General features: G+C 39.8%; 1 protein-coding gene across 1 annotated transcript in view; it reads left to right on the top strand.

Annotated features, from left to right (window-relative positions):
* LOC146566249 (polypeptide N-acetylgalactosaminyltransferase 10-like) overlaps positions 1–19445 on the top strand; it is a 121291-nt gene that overhangs the window by 86989 nt on the left and 14857 nt on the right. Inside the window, exons 7-8 of the mRNA XM_085289850.1 lie at positions 2880–2997; positions 10762–10869. Of these exons, the coding sequence (XP_085145976.1) occupies positions 2880–2997; positions 10762–10869 (226 nt within the window). The remainder of the gene's footprint in view (positions 1–2879; positions 2998–10761; positions 10870–19445) is intronic.

The following is a 19445-nucleotide window of genomic DNA, read 5'->3' as shown; positions in this document are numbered from 1 at the left end:
TACTGTGTATACGAAACGCTGATTAAATTATATGCCTGAATAAAATGAATTAAATATGTCCTCCCAAAACGGTTTTTTTTTCCTTCCACAAACAGATTTTTTTTTCTGCACAGCGGCAAAACAAAGTAGTTGCTAAGCAACTCAGGAGCAGCAGTGTGAGTAGTGACTGAGTCAACTCATTATCATTTTAAATTAAGTGTTTTGCAGCAACAGGGTTTTTTCTGGCTTTGAGTAGTGGCTCCCTGTTTGAAAGAGAATGGAATTCATTGTTTTCAAGAGGTCTTTGTGAATGTTCACGTGTGTGTTCAGGCATTTGTGAGAAACAAACACGACAAATGACCACGAAATGATGAATTAGAGGTTCCACAGAATCTGACAGATACGGAAGCTGAATTCAGTTTTATAATACAGGTATTAATTGGACATTCATGCATAGAATAATATGTCAGATGTATTCAAAATTGCGTATAGAATTAAGTGAAATGCCCTGTTTTTCTTTGGTGTGCAGTATATCTGATGATGCTAACCAAATGTGGATTTTGTTTTCAATTTAATTTTATATGAATCAAAGATTTAGCAATGTATAATAATATCCTACAGTCCAAAAACAGCTTTTTGATCTCATAGACAAAGACAATGAACTGTCAAGTCAGTCCACCATGACATTGGACAAAATCTAAACAAATCAAGCCATTAAAACTCAATTCCAAACATTAGAGGCTGTACAGGTGCAGTCATTAATACCATACACTAGGGCTGGGCAATATGACCCAAAATTCATATATCGATATTTTTTAAAAAACCTCTATATATCGCCCAGTCCTACCATACACTACAAATTATAATTGACTGTGAAGTCAATGACCAGTTCTTGAGGGGGAGGCTGCAATTGAAACAATCAAAAGCTGCTGATCCATTGACCTAGTCAAGCTAATTGATACGAATGGAATAGATGAGACTATCTTGAATGGGACATGGTTTGTTTCCATCACCTGAAGCATTTTAAAGCATCTGCACCTGAGATGATGTCGCCTGGCCTGGCGTACAGTGGAGTGCAACTGGCTCCCAGGCAAAATCAATAATTGTTTTATTATGTTTTATGCTTGTTATCAGTATAGTTGAACATACATGTGGTTGTTACCCTGCCAGATTAAACTTTAACTTGTGGTTAAGCGATCTTCATATTGACTAGCTTGCGAGATGTCAGTGCTGTCATTCCCAAAAGCCGCTGGGTTTCCTTCCACGCAACTCTGGGAAGAGTGTTTGTGTTTTCTCCCTCCGGTGAACAAGAGCTAACAATCACCACCCCATAAATCAGTGCCCACGCAGTGTCTACGCTCTCTTTGCTAAACTCACACAGTCTGCTGACCATACCCACCATCAGCACTCACACACAGACATGCAGCACTGTTTCTCTGTGCCCCTGCAGCTACTGTTGTTCACCCTTTGTCCTGTGATGAAAGTCTGTCTGGTGCATTTCACTCTGCGCTATTCCAGGGAAGCAGATTGTGTGTGCGCGTGTGCGTGCGCGGCAGCTTTGTTTGCTTCACTTTGTTTCCTCCAGCATACAGCAGTCACCAGTTATGGACAATGAACTGCACAAGCACAGTTATCTGGTCAGACAGGTCAAGTATGCCTGTGTGAAAGAATTATTCAAACTGTTGCAGAAAGCCGCGCTTTATCAGAACAAACGTAGGCAGGGGAAAACAAGCAGCGACCTCAGCTCGTGTTTTTATGGCCTTTACGACGCTTAATGTGTGATTTAGGCTCAGTCTCGTTTCCATTTTAGTTTTTATCACTACGATCACAAAGCTGGTTGTTAAGGAGCAGTTACGCATTACGGTTTATATTCACCGTTACCACCATAATACATACTTGGACTAACGGTAAAAAAATGGAAAAGTGCTGCTGGTAAGAGGCAGATTAACTTCCATGTGAAATTTCTTTGATTTAATGATTAATTTAAGGGGAAAAAAGCCAAAGTTGGCAAGCGATCTCTCTGAACACTGATGGGACCTGAGATTATGGTCCAAGCCCATCATATCATCCATGCTAACCGCTCTAGACTCATAATTCACTAACAATAGTATCCACCTTGGTTGCAACAAAGACAAACGTGGTGTTTCAACATGAGAATGATTGGAAAATTAATTCTGTAGTCCTCAAATTTATTTTCCTTTTATACCCTTTGCTATTAATTCCCATACTGCTACAATTTAGATTAAAATAAAAATAAAGCTCTGAAATTCTGAGCACTAGTGTATCACTAGATAATAACTCTGGGCACAAATGCCTTGTAATGTTTCAGGAAATAGAAGGAAACGAGGCTTTTCTTGGATTTATAAGGCTCTCTGTGAGGTTATGTTCTCATCTGTCTTGCATTATTTCATAGTTCAATACAGAATATTCCCCGTGGATAAAACTTTTCTTTCTCTGCCCGCCTGCTCCTCCCGTTTTCCTCTTGTTGTTGTCGGTGTCCTGATGAGAAGCTGTTCGATATTTTACGTTCAGTTCTGCTGCAGGGAGAAGCTCCCACTGCACTCTGAGCTGAGGACTATTATGTTGTTTGGCACTGCTGAGCTTGTCATCCCAGTCAGTATTCTCACTGGTTCAGATGGGTTAATTGGTTTTGTGCTGTGAAGAGTGTCACTGGGTTGCCACACACACGTGGGGATGTGAAAAACACAGCTCTGGAGTGGGATAGAGCCGGAATTCTCTAACACACTTTTCTGTTTATTTAATCCTGTGTGCATTTAGCAAGTCACGGGATGTTCAAACCTGGCACTTTATGTGTGTGGCTAGCCTGGAAGATTTGAAGTCATTTTAATACTTCCTGTTGTATTCCAATATATGCTCAACTGTGCCTTTGTGTCTTTTAGGTCTCCAGTGATGGCAGGTGGACTGTTTGCTGTCGACAGGAAGTGGTTCTGGGAGCTCGGGGGATACGACACCGGTCTAGAGATTTGGGGAGGGGAGCAGTACGAGATATCCTTCAAGGTAAAAAAAAAAAAAAAAACAATTTAAAAAGAGAGAAGAGTGCACACAAGTGCAGTGTAGCATCGAAAATAATCAATAAAATCACTTTGACGTCCGTGAAGAAAGCTGACTTGATTCCCAAGACGTGTTGGTCCTGGTTTAATGTTTGGATTCAGGCATTTCAGTTTGGTACTGAATATACTAAACCCAGGGTTATGAACCGTGTGTGTGTGTGTGTGTGTGTGTGTGTGTGTGTGTGTGTGTGTGTGTGTGTGTGTGTGTGTGTGTGTGTGTGTGTGTGTGTGTGTGTGTGTGTAAGCAGAAAATGACAGCACTGAAACCTCAGTCATGCTTGTCACTGACTCATGATCTTGTAAAAATTGCTTTTTTCCTATTATTTAAAAATTTGTATCCAAAAGTCACATGACTAATAAGTCATAATAAAACTGTATAGAAGTGATGACATCATTCTTGGCAAAGAAATTCATTTGAAATTGAGATTACAGTGTTGAATCATTCTCTAGTATTTTGGTGCAAAATCTCCCTTATGCATTCAGCTGGGTTGAGATTTAGAGACCATGAAGGTCAAATTGCATAATTCACATCATTTCATAAACCTCAAGCCATCCAGTGAGCCCTGGTGCCCTCGGATTACCTGTGTCCTGTTTCGTCATAGGATAAAGATGATCACGCTTCTAAGAGGACCCAAAATGCTTGCTGTCAGAGCGCCTCAGAACTTTTATGGTTTTCTTGTGGAATTCCTTTGACCTGCCAGTTTTTAACAGACAAGTCAAATCATCCATTAGCAGGAAGCAGTGGTGATTCAGGAGACTGGGGTCAGTAAGAAAACAACAGTTAGACTGTATGCTGTCTAGCTTTTTGCACATCCTCTAGCACTGAGAGTGGGCAGAGGAAGTGGTAGAAAGTATAGTCATCTGCAGTGACTCAGTGTTGCTGTCAAAGATTAAAGCCGAATAAACCCAAAATCACCAACAAGTATATGAAATACTGTTTACTGATTCAAGGTTAGCCTGTGACACACTGGAAAAAAGTGGCTGTCAGGAGAGAATACGTGTTCATGGAGATATTGTCAAATTTGATGAAAATCAGAGAGCAGAGTGTTCAGAGGAAATGGGAACAGTAATGGCAAGGTGCAACAAAAGGAGAGGGTGGGGGGGATAATATCAGAATCAACAGGAAAGACCACGTCATTGTCACTAAATTGAGAATTGGTTACAGTCACTTCAAGAGATGTCAATGTCAGGAAAAGAGACGAAGGAGAGAGCTTGTGAAGAGAAAAGAGGCGAGAACAGGTTAGAATGCATTAGAAAGCAACTGGACTAAATAAAGACTGCAATAGAAATGGGCAGACCTGGATGAGGAGAAGATAGTTGCACAACTTAAATTGCTGTAAAGCTATTAAGAAAAGAGGTCTTGTTGCTAAGTGCAGGAGTAAATGAAACATTTTTCATTTTTCCTGAACCACCTCCTTCTTAATAAGCGCTTACTGATTTTAATGCTCATATGCTCAGCATTACTATATTTTGACATTAAACAGCTTTTAAAGAATTTTGGTCCCATGTGCTTCCCTCTCTTTGGTTTTCCCCGTATCTCTTTAACTAAGCAGCTAAAAGACTTGTAAAGCAAATGGTGCTTCCCTCATTGTGGTTTCAACTCATGAGCCAAATATAATCTGTTGCATCTACGACTCTCCACATTAATCATACTCAGAAGTCCCTATTAGATTATGTTTTTGTCTGGTACTTCACCATGAATTATTCTACAACACAGCCATAATTGCTTGCGACTTGGCCAGTATGTTAAGCAGTGGTCTCCCCCTCCTCTCTGCGTGCGCCGGACAGACAAAACGGCCCGTCACAATAATTGAATTCTGGTTTGAATGAGTAAGGACTTTTGTCGTCTCACTCAATTAGACACAAAGGCCACTGCTGTGTAGTTTGATGAAATTGGACATATGCTCCTGTGTGATAGTACTGCGATTGTTCCTTAGAGTGAAATTTCCAGCACAGAGGCATTGTTGTTTATACAAATTGAACACCTAAATCTAATTTTCCATCAAAACAGTTTTACTTGTGACTGCCTCTTCATATTAACATAATGCCATTTTGCTATTGATACGGAATAAGAGAAATTTTAACGTATGCCTTGCATGAAATGTTGCCTATGTGAAAAGTTTTACTTTCACATAGGCAACATTTATGACCAAAGGGAAAAAAATATATTTTTTTTTTTACATCATTATATACATAGATTTACAAATTTATTAGAGCATCTGTCATAAAAACAAGGGAACACTATTAGTTAGTATACTATACAGAAATATTTCAAACATGTTTAAGACTAAAATTGTTACTATTTATTATATAAAACCAACTGAGTTCATATTCTTATAACTAAACTTGAGCCAGCATACTGGATGTCTCTGAGAAGTTGGAAATTAATCAAGCGTAATCTACTAAAACTGATTTTTAGATGAGTAAATAACTAATCTGGTCAAATTCATGGATAACAACAATTTTGAGCTTTTGCAAACTGGTGGATTAGTAAAGAGCAATATTGTCAGTTTAGGACAACCGTGGCATACATTTTAGATGGTGGTAATAATTTTGTAAACCAGCGGTCCCCAACCTTTTTTGTGGCACGGACCGGTTTATGTCCGACAATATTTTCATGGACCGGCCTTTAAGGTGTCGCGGATAAATACAACAAAATAAAACTAGTACCGGTACCGAAAAAAAGAAGATTTATTCATAACACACGTGAAAAGACCCAGGAAAACAGAGCTAACGATAAAAACGATAACAAAATAACGCTGAAAACCGATAAAAACCCTGAAAATTATACATTTCACACCTGAGCCTCAACTCTCGCGGCCCGGTACCAAATGACTCACGGACCGGTACCGGTCCAAGGCCCAGGGGTTGGGGACCGCTGTTGTAAACGCAAAAACTCCTTGACAAATGCCAAAAAAAAAAAAAATAGTCAAAGCATCCATCCATCCATCCATTCGCTTCCGCTTTTCCTTTTCAGGGTCGCGGGAGCCTATCCCAGCTGTCATAGGGCGAGAGGCGGGGTACACCCTGGACAGGTCGCCAGTCTGTCGCAGGGCCAACACACAGGGACAGACAACCATTCGCACTCACATTCACTCGCACATTCACACAATGGCAATTTGGATTTTCCAATTAACCTATCCCCACAAGCTGCATGTCTTTGGACGGTGGGAGGAAGCCGGAGTACCCGGAGGGAACCCACGCAAACACGGGGAGAACATGCAAACTCCACACAGAAAGACCCCGGCCTGATGTTGGAATTGAACTCAGGACCTTCTTGCTGTGCGGCAACAGTGCTAACCACCGTGCCACCGTGCTGCCCTGCCCTGTAGTCAAAGCATGCATTGATTTATCTCTAAGACTTTAATTCTGTTGGTAGAATATATATTTACATTATTATATTAGCATTAGTTCAGTCAAATAAATAACCATTTTTTCCACATCTCCACAAGTTTTTGGTTAGGTTCCTGAATTTCTTTCAGTGCTAAACATAAGCTGATACTATAATTTTGCATCAATAATCTCTTTGACTTATTTGCCCAGTTGCTCCGGTTGTCCGTAGTTGCTTTGCAGACCTCAACTTGTCTGCAAACACTCACCAACTACTGGCCAAGCAGCAGTGGAACATGAGAAACACTTGAAATCACTCTGGTCAGTGTTCGCAAACAAGCTGGTGTCTTTCATGCAACTAGATGCAAACTTGGTCGCCATGATCACTTGCAGATCTCTGGGCCTGAGTGATGGAGGCCTAACAACTTAATGTCATCATACAGAGCCTAATCATGGGTTCTTTCACTTGCATCAACATCTCTTTGACTATAAATTTGTAGTTGCAGTTAAATGCTATCAAATGCAAGTTCAACACTTACCTTTTATCTATTGGACGTCACTACGGAATGACAAGAAAAATACTCCAGCTAAATGACGCACGAGCAAATTCAAAAGCACAATAATAATATACAGGGAGAAGCTAAACAATAAGGCAAAGGGTTGCTCTTAGGAGTGGTTGATCCATATGAACACTAAGAAAGGTCAAATGTTAAAAATAGTGCTGTCATCTCATTAAAATGACGTTTATGAGCTAACTGCGCTAACGCGTTGACACCGTGCAGCCCCACACGCGGGGCGATCTGCAGTAACTCTCTAACAGAGATTTGCCGCATTAATGCGGTTATGGCATTAACGTCATGTTAACGAGATTAATGTTGACAGCACTAGTTAAAAATAAAAATCCTTCAAAGATAAAGTGGTTTAGTCTTTTGTTACTATTACATTACAGCGCTCCATGTTTTAGAGCCGCTGCATGCAGGAGACTGCAGCCTCATTGTTCTTGATACCGGTCAGAGGCTTGTAACAACCGCAATCAGTCGGATCACATGGTTGTATTACAAAACCTGTTTTTAAACAAACAAAATCATAAAGACTTTGTTTGATTCTAGCTATGCTACCATGTAGCTACAGCCAAGATAACTGCCATGTTTCTTACAAAATGCTGTTGTTGTTTCGTTCTTCTGACTGCTATCCTAGCCGTCGGTTATCTTTTTCACCTCAGTTCCTCTTTGTTCTTTTCAAGCTTGACTCTTGTCGTTGTTGCCCTCCCAGTTCTGTACATGGGTCTAGGTGTGGCTGTTGTGCCTTGGTTCATTTTAAAAAAACACAGTTCATTTGAATTCTGACATCAGCAGCATCAAAACTTGCTGCTGATCAGCAGATGAAGAGCTGTGGTTCAGTTTTCAGTTTAGAGGTGGTCTAAAAACAAATGTAGGAGGAAAAAATATATGAACTCACAACTTTAAACCATTTGCTGGCTGATGAACACTGCTGCCCGGCTGACAGCTGTGAAAGCTTGAAAGGAGTTTTATGAACCACACACACATTTTCTGTGCATCAGGCTTTACTAGCAGACACCATTCATCTTTAAATAAATGCGCCGTTCATTTTTTGCTTAATTGGGCAAGCAAACTCTGCATGAAAGGTTAATGGATTTAGTGACTAAAGCTTTGAGTTGGTAACAGGAAGATTGAGAGATTCTTGGGTGAGATTAGTTTTATTTGGACTAAAAAAAGAGACTCATTCTTCCATCATACTGTTGTTGCTATAGCGTTTCCTTCCCTCTTTGTCCTTTTAAATGAAAAGACATCAAAGCCCTTCAAGAGACATTTGCAATGCTGATTTGTTAAAAATAATTTAAGAGCTACATTGCTTTCATCCATGTTTACTCGTTTGCATTCTTTTCCCGGGTCTTTTTTGTTGGTATGGTAGATTTCTTGGCATCTTCTCCTAAAAAACATCGATCCGTAGCACCACTGCAGTTGGAGTGCAGAGCCAAAATATCTTCTTAATACATTAAGAAGGATTCCCTTTCTCTCATTAAGGTAACCATTCCTCACTTTACTTTTCAGATGTAAGTTAGTGCCAAAAGTCAGGTATAATCAGATTGATTATGTGTATGGAATTAAATTATTATGCCAGTGTAATTGCATTCTATAATTTGTTTTTGAAAGGAGCTATATAAACAAGATGGTACTTTAAAAGGACACAGCTTTTAAAGCTGCTCTGGGCCGCCGTGCTGTGGTTTCTGGTGTTCATGTTTTGAGGCGAGCAGATTGTAGAGGTTGAGGTGTTAGAGGTGAGTGATAAGACTTTTAATTTAATCAGACTGCCACTGAACCCGAGCTCTTGATCCCTCCTGCGGTGGGGCGCCCCTGTTATTAAGCTCAAGTGCTTCAGTGCAGGGATAAAGGGGATGGAAGGCACCAGTGCAGCAGGTCAGACTTTTCCCCCCTACAGCACAGTGTGGAGAGGGTAGATTCAATCTCTTATTTCCCCCGATTCTGTTTGTCCAAGCTGGAGCGATGCAACAAACTTGACAAGGAGTAATTGAATTGAAATAGCAGCCAGCTGATGTCCACTCTGGAGAATCGGGAGGGGAATGAGAGTATAACAACATTCAGGTGGGAAATTATAATTTTGCTCTCGTTACTATATGCCTGAGCTTAAATACAGCCTCTATCTTCATCACCAGAGAGGTTTCTTTCAGAAAATGTCTTGACCTTCAGCCGAAGGCAAGGAAGACTTTTCTAGATTAAAGTGTCTGAATTTCAAATTGTATAAAGACAGCATATTATGACTGTTATATCATCAGACGTTCAGGCTTCAGAGGTTCAAGTCACGACAGAAGTAGGAGGAATGCAAGATTTAGGCGGATATGGAGGACAGTGTGCTGTAAAGGTCATGGGAGGTTTTGGTGGAGATCTCATATAAAGTACACTCAATAAAATCTTACATAAATCTTAAATCCTGATTTAAAGTAGATGTATTTTAATCTGGCTTTTAGACAGATTTTGATCTTCTTCCCTAATCTCCTGAAATGCTTTGTCCATAATATTCATAATCAACTAGTATGTAAGCCTTAAACTGGCTAAACGGGCCAAATATTTATTGGTATTTCATTCACTGGTATTGATGTTAGTTTTCTAAGGTGCTATGAAAATGAGTTACACTAGTTTGTTTGGAAGAGCAGATTTTTGCATGTCTATATATAGACGAGAACACCTCTACAACCCACATGTCCCATCCGATCTCCTTAACTGGAACATCTAATTCCCAGTAGCTTGTGGAGAAGTCAGCAGCACACATTTCTAAGTAACATGTTGTAGCCTAAACACATCTGTATTGGATATTAGTTTGATCGTTATTGTGCAGCACACTGTGTTAATGTTTCAGCTGAATCTTTATTAGTTTTTTTTCTTGCATATTTTATCGACACGTTTATCTGTTAGTCAGATTGTGTTTGTGCATAATTGAGACTTAGATTAAGATCAGACTACATTTTATGGTTGATACCAAAACTCCGATAATTAGGTGGTAATTAATTAATAGGTGGTAATAATTAATTTCTTTCAACTGTTACACGTCTGCATCATTCAGCTAAATAAAAAACGGGTTGACATCAACAGCACACTGAGAGAATAAATTCAAAGCTTGTAATGTAAAAAAGATAATCCCGAACTCTTTGGGGTCAAAAGTTCATATAGTCAAACTTTTGACCCCAAAGTCTTCTCATTAATTTAAAGTGTCTAATCACTTAAATTCTAGTTTTAAATTACTAGATTTTCACACCCTGTAGACTTGAAAGGTAGCTCTGCTTTTGCTAAGTAGCATACCAAATCCAATTTGAGTCTTTGTCATTTAGCTAAGCATGATTGACTTGTCTCATTCTCTTCGGTGTAATTTCCTCTCTTTGGTCTCTGAAAAAAGTTCATGTGTTTCTAGATTGCACAAAGTTCTATCACCTCTGCAGTCCTTTATAAAATAGGATCCATATCTGTAGTTCTTTGAAGTTTTCAACTCTCTTTGTGCTACTTGAACCTGCTGCTTTTGTTCCTCTCTCCAGGATTTCATGACCAAGTCAGCATACCTTGCACCCCTGTGCGTACCCTATACAGTCCCTACCCTTCTTCAGTTTAAAGGTCCCTCTCCTACTTCTCCCATTTATCCTTTTTTTTCCTTTTATGTTTTGACCTTGTCTACTCTCAGTTGCTTTTTCCTGGTCGTGTCTTCCCACATTTTGTCTTTCTCACATAGTTTCTGTTTCATCTCGGAAATGTTAACCTCATCTGCCCCTCTCAATTCCAGGCTGTTCAGTTACACAAATTCACTCTCAGATATGATCTTTATCACTGCTGAGTCCCCGTCTCTCTCTCTGTAGGTGTGGATGTGTGGTGGTCGGATGGAGGACATTCCTTGCTCCAGGGTTGGGCACATCTACAGGAAGTATGTCCCCTACAAAGTTCCTGGTGGTGTCAGCCTTGCCAGGGTAAGTCTCAGATCTGTCTTAAGCATTATGGGAAAGCTTGATGTTTTCCATTTCTGGTGCCTTGTATTTGTTCAGTGACCTCATGGTGAAATGTCTTGCCTTGTGCAGAGGTGTCGGTTAGGAATTTCTCACCTCAAAAACCCTTTCTTCTCTTTACTGTCCAAACAACAAAAGCCAATGCGCTTTGGAGCGCCACAAACATAATAACCAGTCAGTCTAGGTGGTGCTGAGCAGAGTGTAATGAATAACTACACAAAGTAAATGCAAAGGAAATCCATTAGTTTCTTTAATATGAAAGGAAACAAAATCCGAATCAGGTTTAAATAACTAAATATCAGTATCAGTCTTAATAATGCTGCATTGGTTGGGCTCTACAGATGTTGTGTGAAAATCTATAATGTGTATGACTTCAACTTTGGTCTCTAGTGTGAGTGTTAAACTCCTTCCAACCTCCAAAAGTGGATTTCTTCACGTCTCCGTCTACGCGCAATATTGATGTGTATTTGGACACAACTCGGTAAACAACAGACAGACAAAAATCGTGATCAGGGACATTAAATGTTGGGCCATCGCATAAAAACTGTTACACTGATTTGTGTTTTTGTGCATGAATGTATTAAAAGTTGCAGCTATTTCACAAACCCTGCTTTCGAACTCGGTTGACATGCATGACCTCCACCTGTTTCTTCATTTAACTCCATCATCTCAAAGTTCTTCATTTAAGTCTCTCAGTGAAATGGGGGAATGATCGTTGCCATGCACACACAAACATCAGCAGCCTGTGATTACTGCACTGATGGTGGCAGTTGGATACTTTTAACACATCGCTCAACCCTTCCTGGGAGGTTGCAGAAGCATTAGCATTAACAACTCCTATCTGTGACTGGGCGTAAAAACCCGATTACTATCCAAAATCTACCATCTACTCAATACTGAAGGCTAGCATTACATGAAAAGACCACTGAATTGCAAGCCGCTGTGAGTGTGATGCAGGCTTTTAGCAGCTTTTGTTTCCTTTACTTTGCATTTCTAAAAGTTGTCACCTACACACACAGCATACAACTTAGGGGAGCTAATTATGAGAAAATTCTTTCTTTATTCCATGGCAGCTTTAACACTGTGAAACAGTATGAGAAGTGTTAAAAATGGCTTTCTGGCCTGTAGCTGAACATTATTCATTATGCATGACTCAGCCTCATTCTGACACCTGGCTCTGTTTGGCTCAGATGAATATGTAATTAATCCCTTTGGCCTCGGTTTTTGCCTTCTTGGTCTGACCATTAGCCCCACAGTGAGGCTGTATTGAATACTGATAGCAAACAAACAGGCTGGTTTTAACAGTATAAAAGTATTGACTGTACCTGGGGCTGTTATGAATCTGGTTTTTGTTGATTTCTCTACTAGTTTACAAAGAATCAAATAATAATACAGGTTTTTATTTACTACTGACTTGCCCCATTAGACTAGATGAATTAGCGCGATCTTAGGTCAAGATAACTCTGAACACCAAAGGCTCTTTTTGTACCACACAGTGATGGCTGAAGTCACTGACCAACTGTTGTATTTCATTTTAATTTTTAATTTTGGTATTAGCTGGTATATTTTATTTTGGCCATGGCTTATTGTAAAAATGTAAATAATATAACAAAAAATCTTCATGTTCGGCATGTATGGCTCTTCATTTATATCTGTTTTCAAACACACCTGATAGAAGATCTGACGGAAAAAATGTTAGGAAGAGTGGAAGGTGTTTTTGTGTGTGTGTGTGTGTGTGTGTGTGTGTGTGTGTGTGTGTGTGTGTGTGTGTGTGTGTGTGTGTGTGTGTGTGATCTACAGAGCTTTTTTTTGTATGTCAGCTTGGGGGGAGAAAAGATTGGCATTTTCTTGTTTTGTTTTTTAGTATATTTTTTTTCTCCACATGTCATTATCATGTAAGTCATTTTTAAAATGACTTACATGATAATGACACAAAGCGCTGTCACACACAAACAGCACTTTAAGATTTACCTCTGTTTTGTGGACCTTAGTTATCAGTTCAGCTCTAAAAGCATAAGGTTGGTTAGCACAATTTACAAAGTGCTCTTAAGCTGTTATTTTTTGTTTTGTTTACTTTTTATTTGTGATTTTTCTTTTTTTAAACATTGGTGTGAAAAACACTGACCAGTGTTTAATAGACACTGAATAACATCCTTATATAAGTAAATACTTACTGTACATGGCTGGCAAATTTGAGAGTGCCCAAGTCTCATTACTATATATATACATGTTCACTTCCACGGACATGACCCCCTCCAAATGACAGTAACAATCACTGAGCGTATTTTGGATCATTTGTGTTGTCCAGACTCTTCAGTAGGGACTGGGGGAAAAAAACAACAACAACTACAAAGAACTGCTTCTGTATATTTTATAATGGATTAGTTCTAAATTTATGAAGATAAATTTAGAAGTTCTAAATTTATGAGAATGTGTCAGTTGTTTTGGAAAACATAACTTCAAATATATCCTCCAACAAAACATTCAGAGAGATGGAGCTAGATGTTTATTTCTATATATCATATCAAAATAAATCAAGTCAACTCGAGCTCTAGTATGATCAGCAAAATGATGGAAAATTTCATTTAGCAGCACAAGTATAATGTTGTGTGAGGAACACAAATCAATAGATTAGTGCAGGGGTGTCAAACACAGCAAACATAATCACGTAATCAAACAGCCCATTGCATGACTTTGCAAAGTGTGAAAACTGCCAAGGAGGGCATAAATTTGCATTTTTAGCTGCGTTTTTGGCAGTTTCACAGTCGTCTTACTAACAGACATTTCTTATTTAAGATCATATTTGGACTTTATGTACCCCACCATGTAAAATGAGTTTGATAGCGCTGGATTAGAGCTTCGACTATTTCGCAAACATTCGACTTGTGCAAATCCACCCCTCTATCCCTCTGCTCACTGAAGCATAAAGTTCTCCTGCAACATGCAGGAAGACAGCAGACGGCTAACAATTCATAACCCCAAAATGTTAAATGTCACAATGTGACACCATAATATAAAATAACCAATCAAAAGAGCAGGAGGTGGAAAAAGTTTAAGATTTTGTGTGGTAAAATTGCTGGGGGGGCGGGGTTGTCAATCTGATGATGTGCTCTGGCTTTGTGGGTAAATAGGGCATAAACTTAAACCACTATTGATTTCCCTTAGGTGGCTAAAATCCATTTTGTTGCTGACTATGTCGTCAACAGTCCATGACTTTAGTTCCGGTGCCGGTCAATGCTCCCGTCTGCTTGGCAGCTTGACACCACCTGCTGTTGATGACACACTGTTTGTGGCTCTCACTTCAAAGCAACTGAACCAACCCCAACTGAGTAAAAAGAGTTTTCCCTCCATCCACCCTTTTCCCCCCCGCCACTTTTATCAAACTTAGGGTTGCAGGGAGGCCAGAGTCTGTCCCAGCTCCCATAGTGTGCGAGGCGGATACACCCTGGAGCAGTCACCAGTCCATCAGAGTGCCTTAACTGTTTCAGTTTTAATAGTAGAGATCTGCTGCACAAAATCCAGAATGTATATCTAGACATGCAGAACTAACGGACTGAAGAATTCCCTTAACAGGACTCAATAAAGACTTTGGTTTGTGTAAGGATTTAGTCATGGCTCACTAAGAGACACTTCTCCCGTGCTCTAAAAATCTTTTGCCTCAGGAAAGAATTAAACCTTCAAGACTTTTTTTTTTTTTTTCATTTATGTTGATTTTTTTTTAAGTATCGTGGTGAGAGAAGCATTTCAGCAGGTACAGATAAAGAGAACAAAGGATCTCCAGACATATTTATAGAGTTTTGTGTGCACGTATGTGTGTGCACATCAGGGAATCTCAGCCACCGCTAAGTCCAGTCGGCACACAGGAAGATAGAACCACTGAACTGCACTTCACCTAGGGAGCACAGAGCTTGAGTTTTGCTGCAGGCGATGAGCTTTGCTACAGGGATTTTATGTGTGCCTGTGTGTGTGTGGCTGGAAGCTTTTCTTCACTACATCTGTACCTCCGAGGGTTGGAGGATTTGTATTTATTCCTTCCTGGGAGGATTGCTGAACTTGTATTCTCATTCCTTTCACCATCCCTGCCTCCAAGGCTGCTACCATCTATACTCCCAGGCATGCGTGCGCACCCCAGAGGCTGACGCCTCAAAGGCTTCAGATGGATGGATTTCGCATTGCTCAGGCTTTTATGTTTGCAACTCAAAGCAGGCTTAAAGAACCTGTGTCAGATGTTGTCTGTGCTGCCATTACTGTCGCTCATTTTGCATCGGATTTCTCTCCTCCTCACCTGTTTTATGCCTCTTAGTCATGAATATTAATGCTCTTATAATGAGACAAAAAGGGTGGGGCTTTTTCTGTGAGCTTATGTCACTACATGTATAATTTAGTGGCCTAAATGTACAATAAATAATGCATTCTTTGTAGCTGATGTCTTACATTTGGGTGTTCTTGTTCATTTTAAGTTGCTCTCATTAGATCTTATAACAATCTCTGTTGAGCGACGGTTCACAGTGGACATTGATGGAGTCCTTTACTCCTCTCTCAGATTCTCAAGACTTCTATTGTCCTGTGCACTTACTCCACCTACACAGAGAAGGGAAACTCTTTTGAGGATCCGAGTGTTCAATGTTGTACCAAGAAGTCCTGGAAGTCTTCTCGGGTGATTCGAGCTCTACTCGCATCTTGACATGTGTAGATTCTACAGTGTCTCTCAAATGATTCACATAATGACCAACATCTTAAGATATGGTAGGTCAGGAAATCTCAGTGCCTTGCAACCAGCACCATATGACAAATTTGACATGAAATTGACGACACCGCTACTGTCGTTAGCTGCTGTTTTCAACGGGTCGTGCACATCTTGATTTTTATAACCTGGCAGGTTGTGCCAACGGTGCGTTTGCCGAGTGCACAATCGTGCCGTGCACAATCGTGCCGTGCACAATCGTGCCATGCACCTATCGTTCAGGCGAATAACGTAATGGATGTGGTTGTGCAATGATATTACCAGCACCACATGAAGCAACCAACACAACTCCGCTAGCAGTTAAATATCTGGAACTCTTATAAAAACTAAAGAAGCATCTTGTTTGCCCAAACAACCTACATGGATATATTCTGTTTATTTGTTTTGTTTATGTAGCTTGCAGTAAGTCCATATTCTATTTTTTTTCCTCCTTGGTTTTCTATCAGTATCTGATGGTTTAAAAAAAAAAATTGTTTTTCCTCATGATTTTAGCAATTATTTTTTCAAGATGTGATCTTGTAAAAAGACATTAAATCAGACCTTTACGTGTTTCACTTTTTCAGAAGGGCTTCTTGTTTCGTAATCCTTATTTTTTATTCTCCAATACTTCCTTGCACTAAGAGTAGCTCTTAGTGATGAAATACCAAGAAAAGTCTTAAAATTACCACTTTTTCTAAGAATTTCACCTTAAGGTTGGGGTTATCGAAATGGTTATTCCCAAGGCATATTAGCCCTTAAATCTGGTTGGAGTGGTGACTTTGACCTTTGGGTTTCTTTAGGGGAGGAGAAAAGGTGGAGCCACTGGAGTGCATCAAAAGAAGATGCCCCCCCTCTGAGTAAAGAGGAAGAATGAATGCAGTTGGCATTTGGGTTTTTCTTTCCTGATAATTCATCTTTTCAATCTTTAGTGAATAATGTCATCAGTATATAAATATAAAATAAAAACAAGTTGAATTGACAAAGCAGTAATACTTAAGTGTGGATTCACAACATCAACTCACATTATGCATATTGCTCCTTTTCTTCTGTTAAAGCCAAGCCAGTCTCACAGCTGATTTCAGATTTTCTTATTTCATAAAGCTACAAAGAATGTTTCAGATCCATGTGTAATGTCATTAGAGACCTAATTAGGCGTAACAGCTTCCCAACACCAAGTATATAGAAAAAAAGAAAAGAAACAGTTTTTCATCCTTTATAAAGGCACCTTGTAAATTAGCACATAATTCAGTTCAGTGTTATATCTGCTTTCGTGACTAGAGACAAGGTACTTTTTTCATCTCTCGCCTCCCGGGGCACGATGACAGGTCCTGTATGATGACTGGCCTCCTTTCTACTGAGCGGCTTTGATCATTTTGTCATGTCAAATCAATCAAAACTTCAAGGGTGGCAGGATGTACAAATGATGGCTTTGTTTGTTGCAGTGAAGACACGATGCCCAGAAAGGCAGGAATTTAGCTAACAGGCCAGCTAACTGTAAGACATTAAAGCAGATTTTATTTATTTATATATTTATTACAAATATTTTCAGACAGCAAAAGCAGAAAAAAAAAGGCATAGGGGAGAATATTAAATGTGCTGCACAGCGTGACAAAACTAACACAGAATCTCAGATAGCTGTTCTGCAGATTACGAGTCTGGAATTAATCTAAAGGGAATTTCACCACTTTGATGATCAAACTGGTGGTTGGTTAGGGAATAGACACAAGTACAATTGGTCCAGTTTCTCATTAGATGACTTTGAAAAACTGAAACTTCACAAATATTTAAATTTCTAACATATTTCATGACTTTTTATCAATGCATTTATCATAAAGAAAATTCATTAGATTTCTTCACCTATTTGCAGCTTTTGTGAAATCTTTCATGGCTCTTTTATGGAACAAAATATATTATTGATTTACATATGGTAAGATGGTAAATATATTAGAGGGTTACCTGCACAAACAAAGCCTGGAATATCCATTAGTAACCAACTAGTAGCCACAAAGGAATGTAATGTGCATGTGGACACTTGTTGCAGCCAATAGCCCAAATTGTAATACACTGAAACAGCCACGTTATTAAGAAAAAAGAGGAAATATTGGCTATAAAGGCTTTAAAGACAAAAACAACTTTCTCTACCTGAAAGTTGTTGTAAAGTTAACTTGGGCGTCTTTGAAGTAAAACTCTTAGTCTCCCACAACATTTTGATGAGATGTGATGCAGGAAAATGCTCCATTTTGTTGATGTTGGACCTCCGCCTTTGATACTGTGAACCATCATGTTCTGCTAGATAGGCTAAGACACTGGCTGGGTATATCAGGGTCTGCTTTGGAGTGGTTTGAATCTTATTTGCATGAACGATCCTTTTCTGTGGCTACCTCTGAGTACAGTTTCTCTTCTACTTTTCTTGCCTATGGTGTGCCACAAGGTTCCGTTTTGGGGCCTTTATTGTTTTTGTTGTATTTACTTCCTCTTCAGCACTTATTGAGCACTTTTAAGGACATTTCTTATCACTGCTATGCAGATGATATTCATTTATATATCTCCTTTAAGCCCAAGATGTTTCCATGCTACAGATTTTGCATAAGTGCCTAGACTCCATTAGAGGTTGGATGGCTGAAAACTTCATTCAACTAAATGAGGGGAAGACTGAAGTCCTTGTTTGTGCTCCTAAAGGATTTGCATCTAGTGTTATGGAAAACTTGGGTCCACTTGCTACATTTGCCAAACCTTCTATCAGGAACCTCGGTGTAACTTTTGACTTTTGAATTATAAATTGTCATTCATGCATTTGTTTCATCTCGTCTGGACTATTGTAATTCTTTGTTTGCTTGTTTATATAAAGCCTCTTTGGAGCATCTGTAAGTTGTTCAGAACGCTGCTGCAAAGCTTCTGACCAAGTCCTCCAAGTACTCCCATGTCTTTTTTTTTTTTTTTTTTTTTTTTTTTTTTTTTTTTTTTTTTGGCCTGTCCCGTTTGGCTCTTTTGCCATCAGAATTGTTGTCTAAAGGCAAAGAAAGATGCCCAACGGATTTACTTTACCAAACTGACCATCCCAGCCTTGCCGTAATGGTCCATTTGATTCACCTTTTATTGTTTATTTTATTTTCACTTACTGAATACGGGACAGACTTGACTGGGGGAAAGAAGGGGAGAAAGAAAGAGGGAAAGAGAAACAGCTGAGAAGAGGGACGGGGGAGAAGGGCAAAAGACAAATCCAACAGAACGGGCAGAGAAAAAAAAATGCATATATCAATCACCTGGATCACCTGCTGAGAAAGAAAAAAGAAAGCAAGCAGAAGAGAACAAGAGTAATAGAATAAACAACATCACAATGATATATGGGAATATGACAGTAAATACTAAATGTTAAACATTATTGTGCAGCACATAAGATCAACAGAACACAGTGTGCTTTGAGGTAGGAGCCAAAAAGGGTGTAGTTTGTGGGTGTGATCACCCGTGTGTACACCTGTGAGCATGGACGCGCTTGTTTTTTGTTTTTTAAAAGGTTCCTTCATGTAATAATCCGCTAGAGGGTGTGGGGGGGCCACAGCCCCGTCCTCCAGGGCGTGAAGCAGGTGTGGAGGAGATCAAAACTCCAGACATCCAGAGGCCCCCAGAACACAAGAGACCAAGGAAGACCAACAGAGGGGCAGCTGCGCCACTGTTCCGGAAAGAGCTGAGGAGAGTCCCAGATGAGGGCTCACTCAGCAGCCGCGGAGCAGAAGCCAGGGGGAGTTGCAGTGACGCGCCCGTGAGCTCCGCCGGCAGCCAGCTGCGCCTGAGTGACCGAGCCCCAGGCCGAGAGGCC

The sequence above is a fragment of the Mchenga conophoros genome, linkage group LG10 (assembly GCF_057382185.1).
Source record: "Mchenga conophoros isolate Kocher_MC1m ecotype Shallow Benthic linkage group LG10, M_conophoros_male_GT1.1, whole genome shotgun sequence".
Classification (NCBI taxonomy): Eukaryota; Metazoa; Chordata; class Actinopteri; order Cichliformes; family Cichlidae; genus Mchenga; species Mchenga conophoros.
Note: the sequence above shows the minus strand (reverse complement) of the source record. Positions and strands in the feature narration are given on the sequence as shown.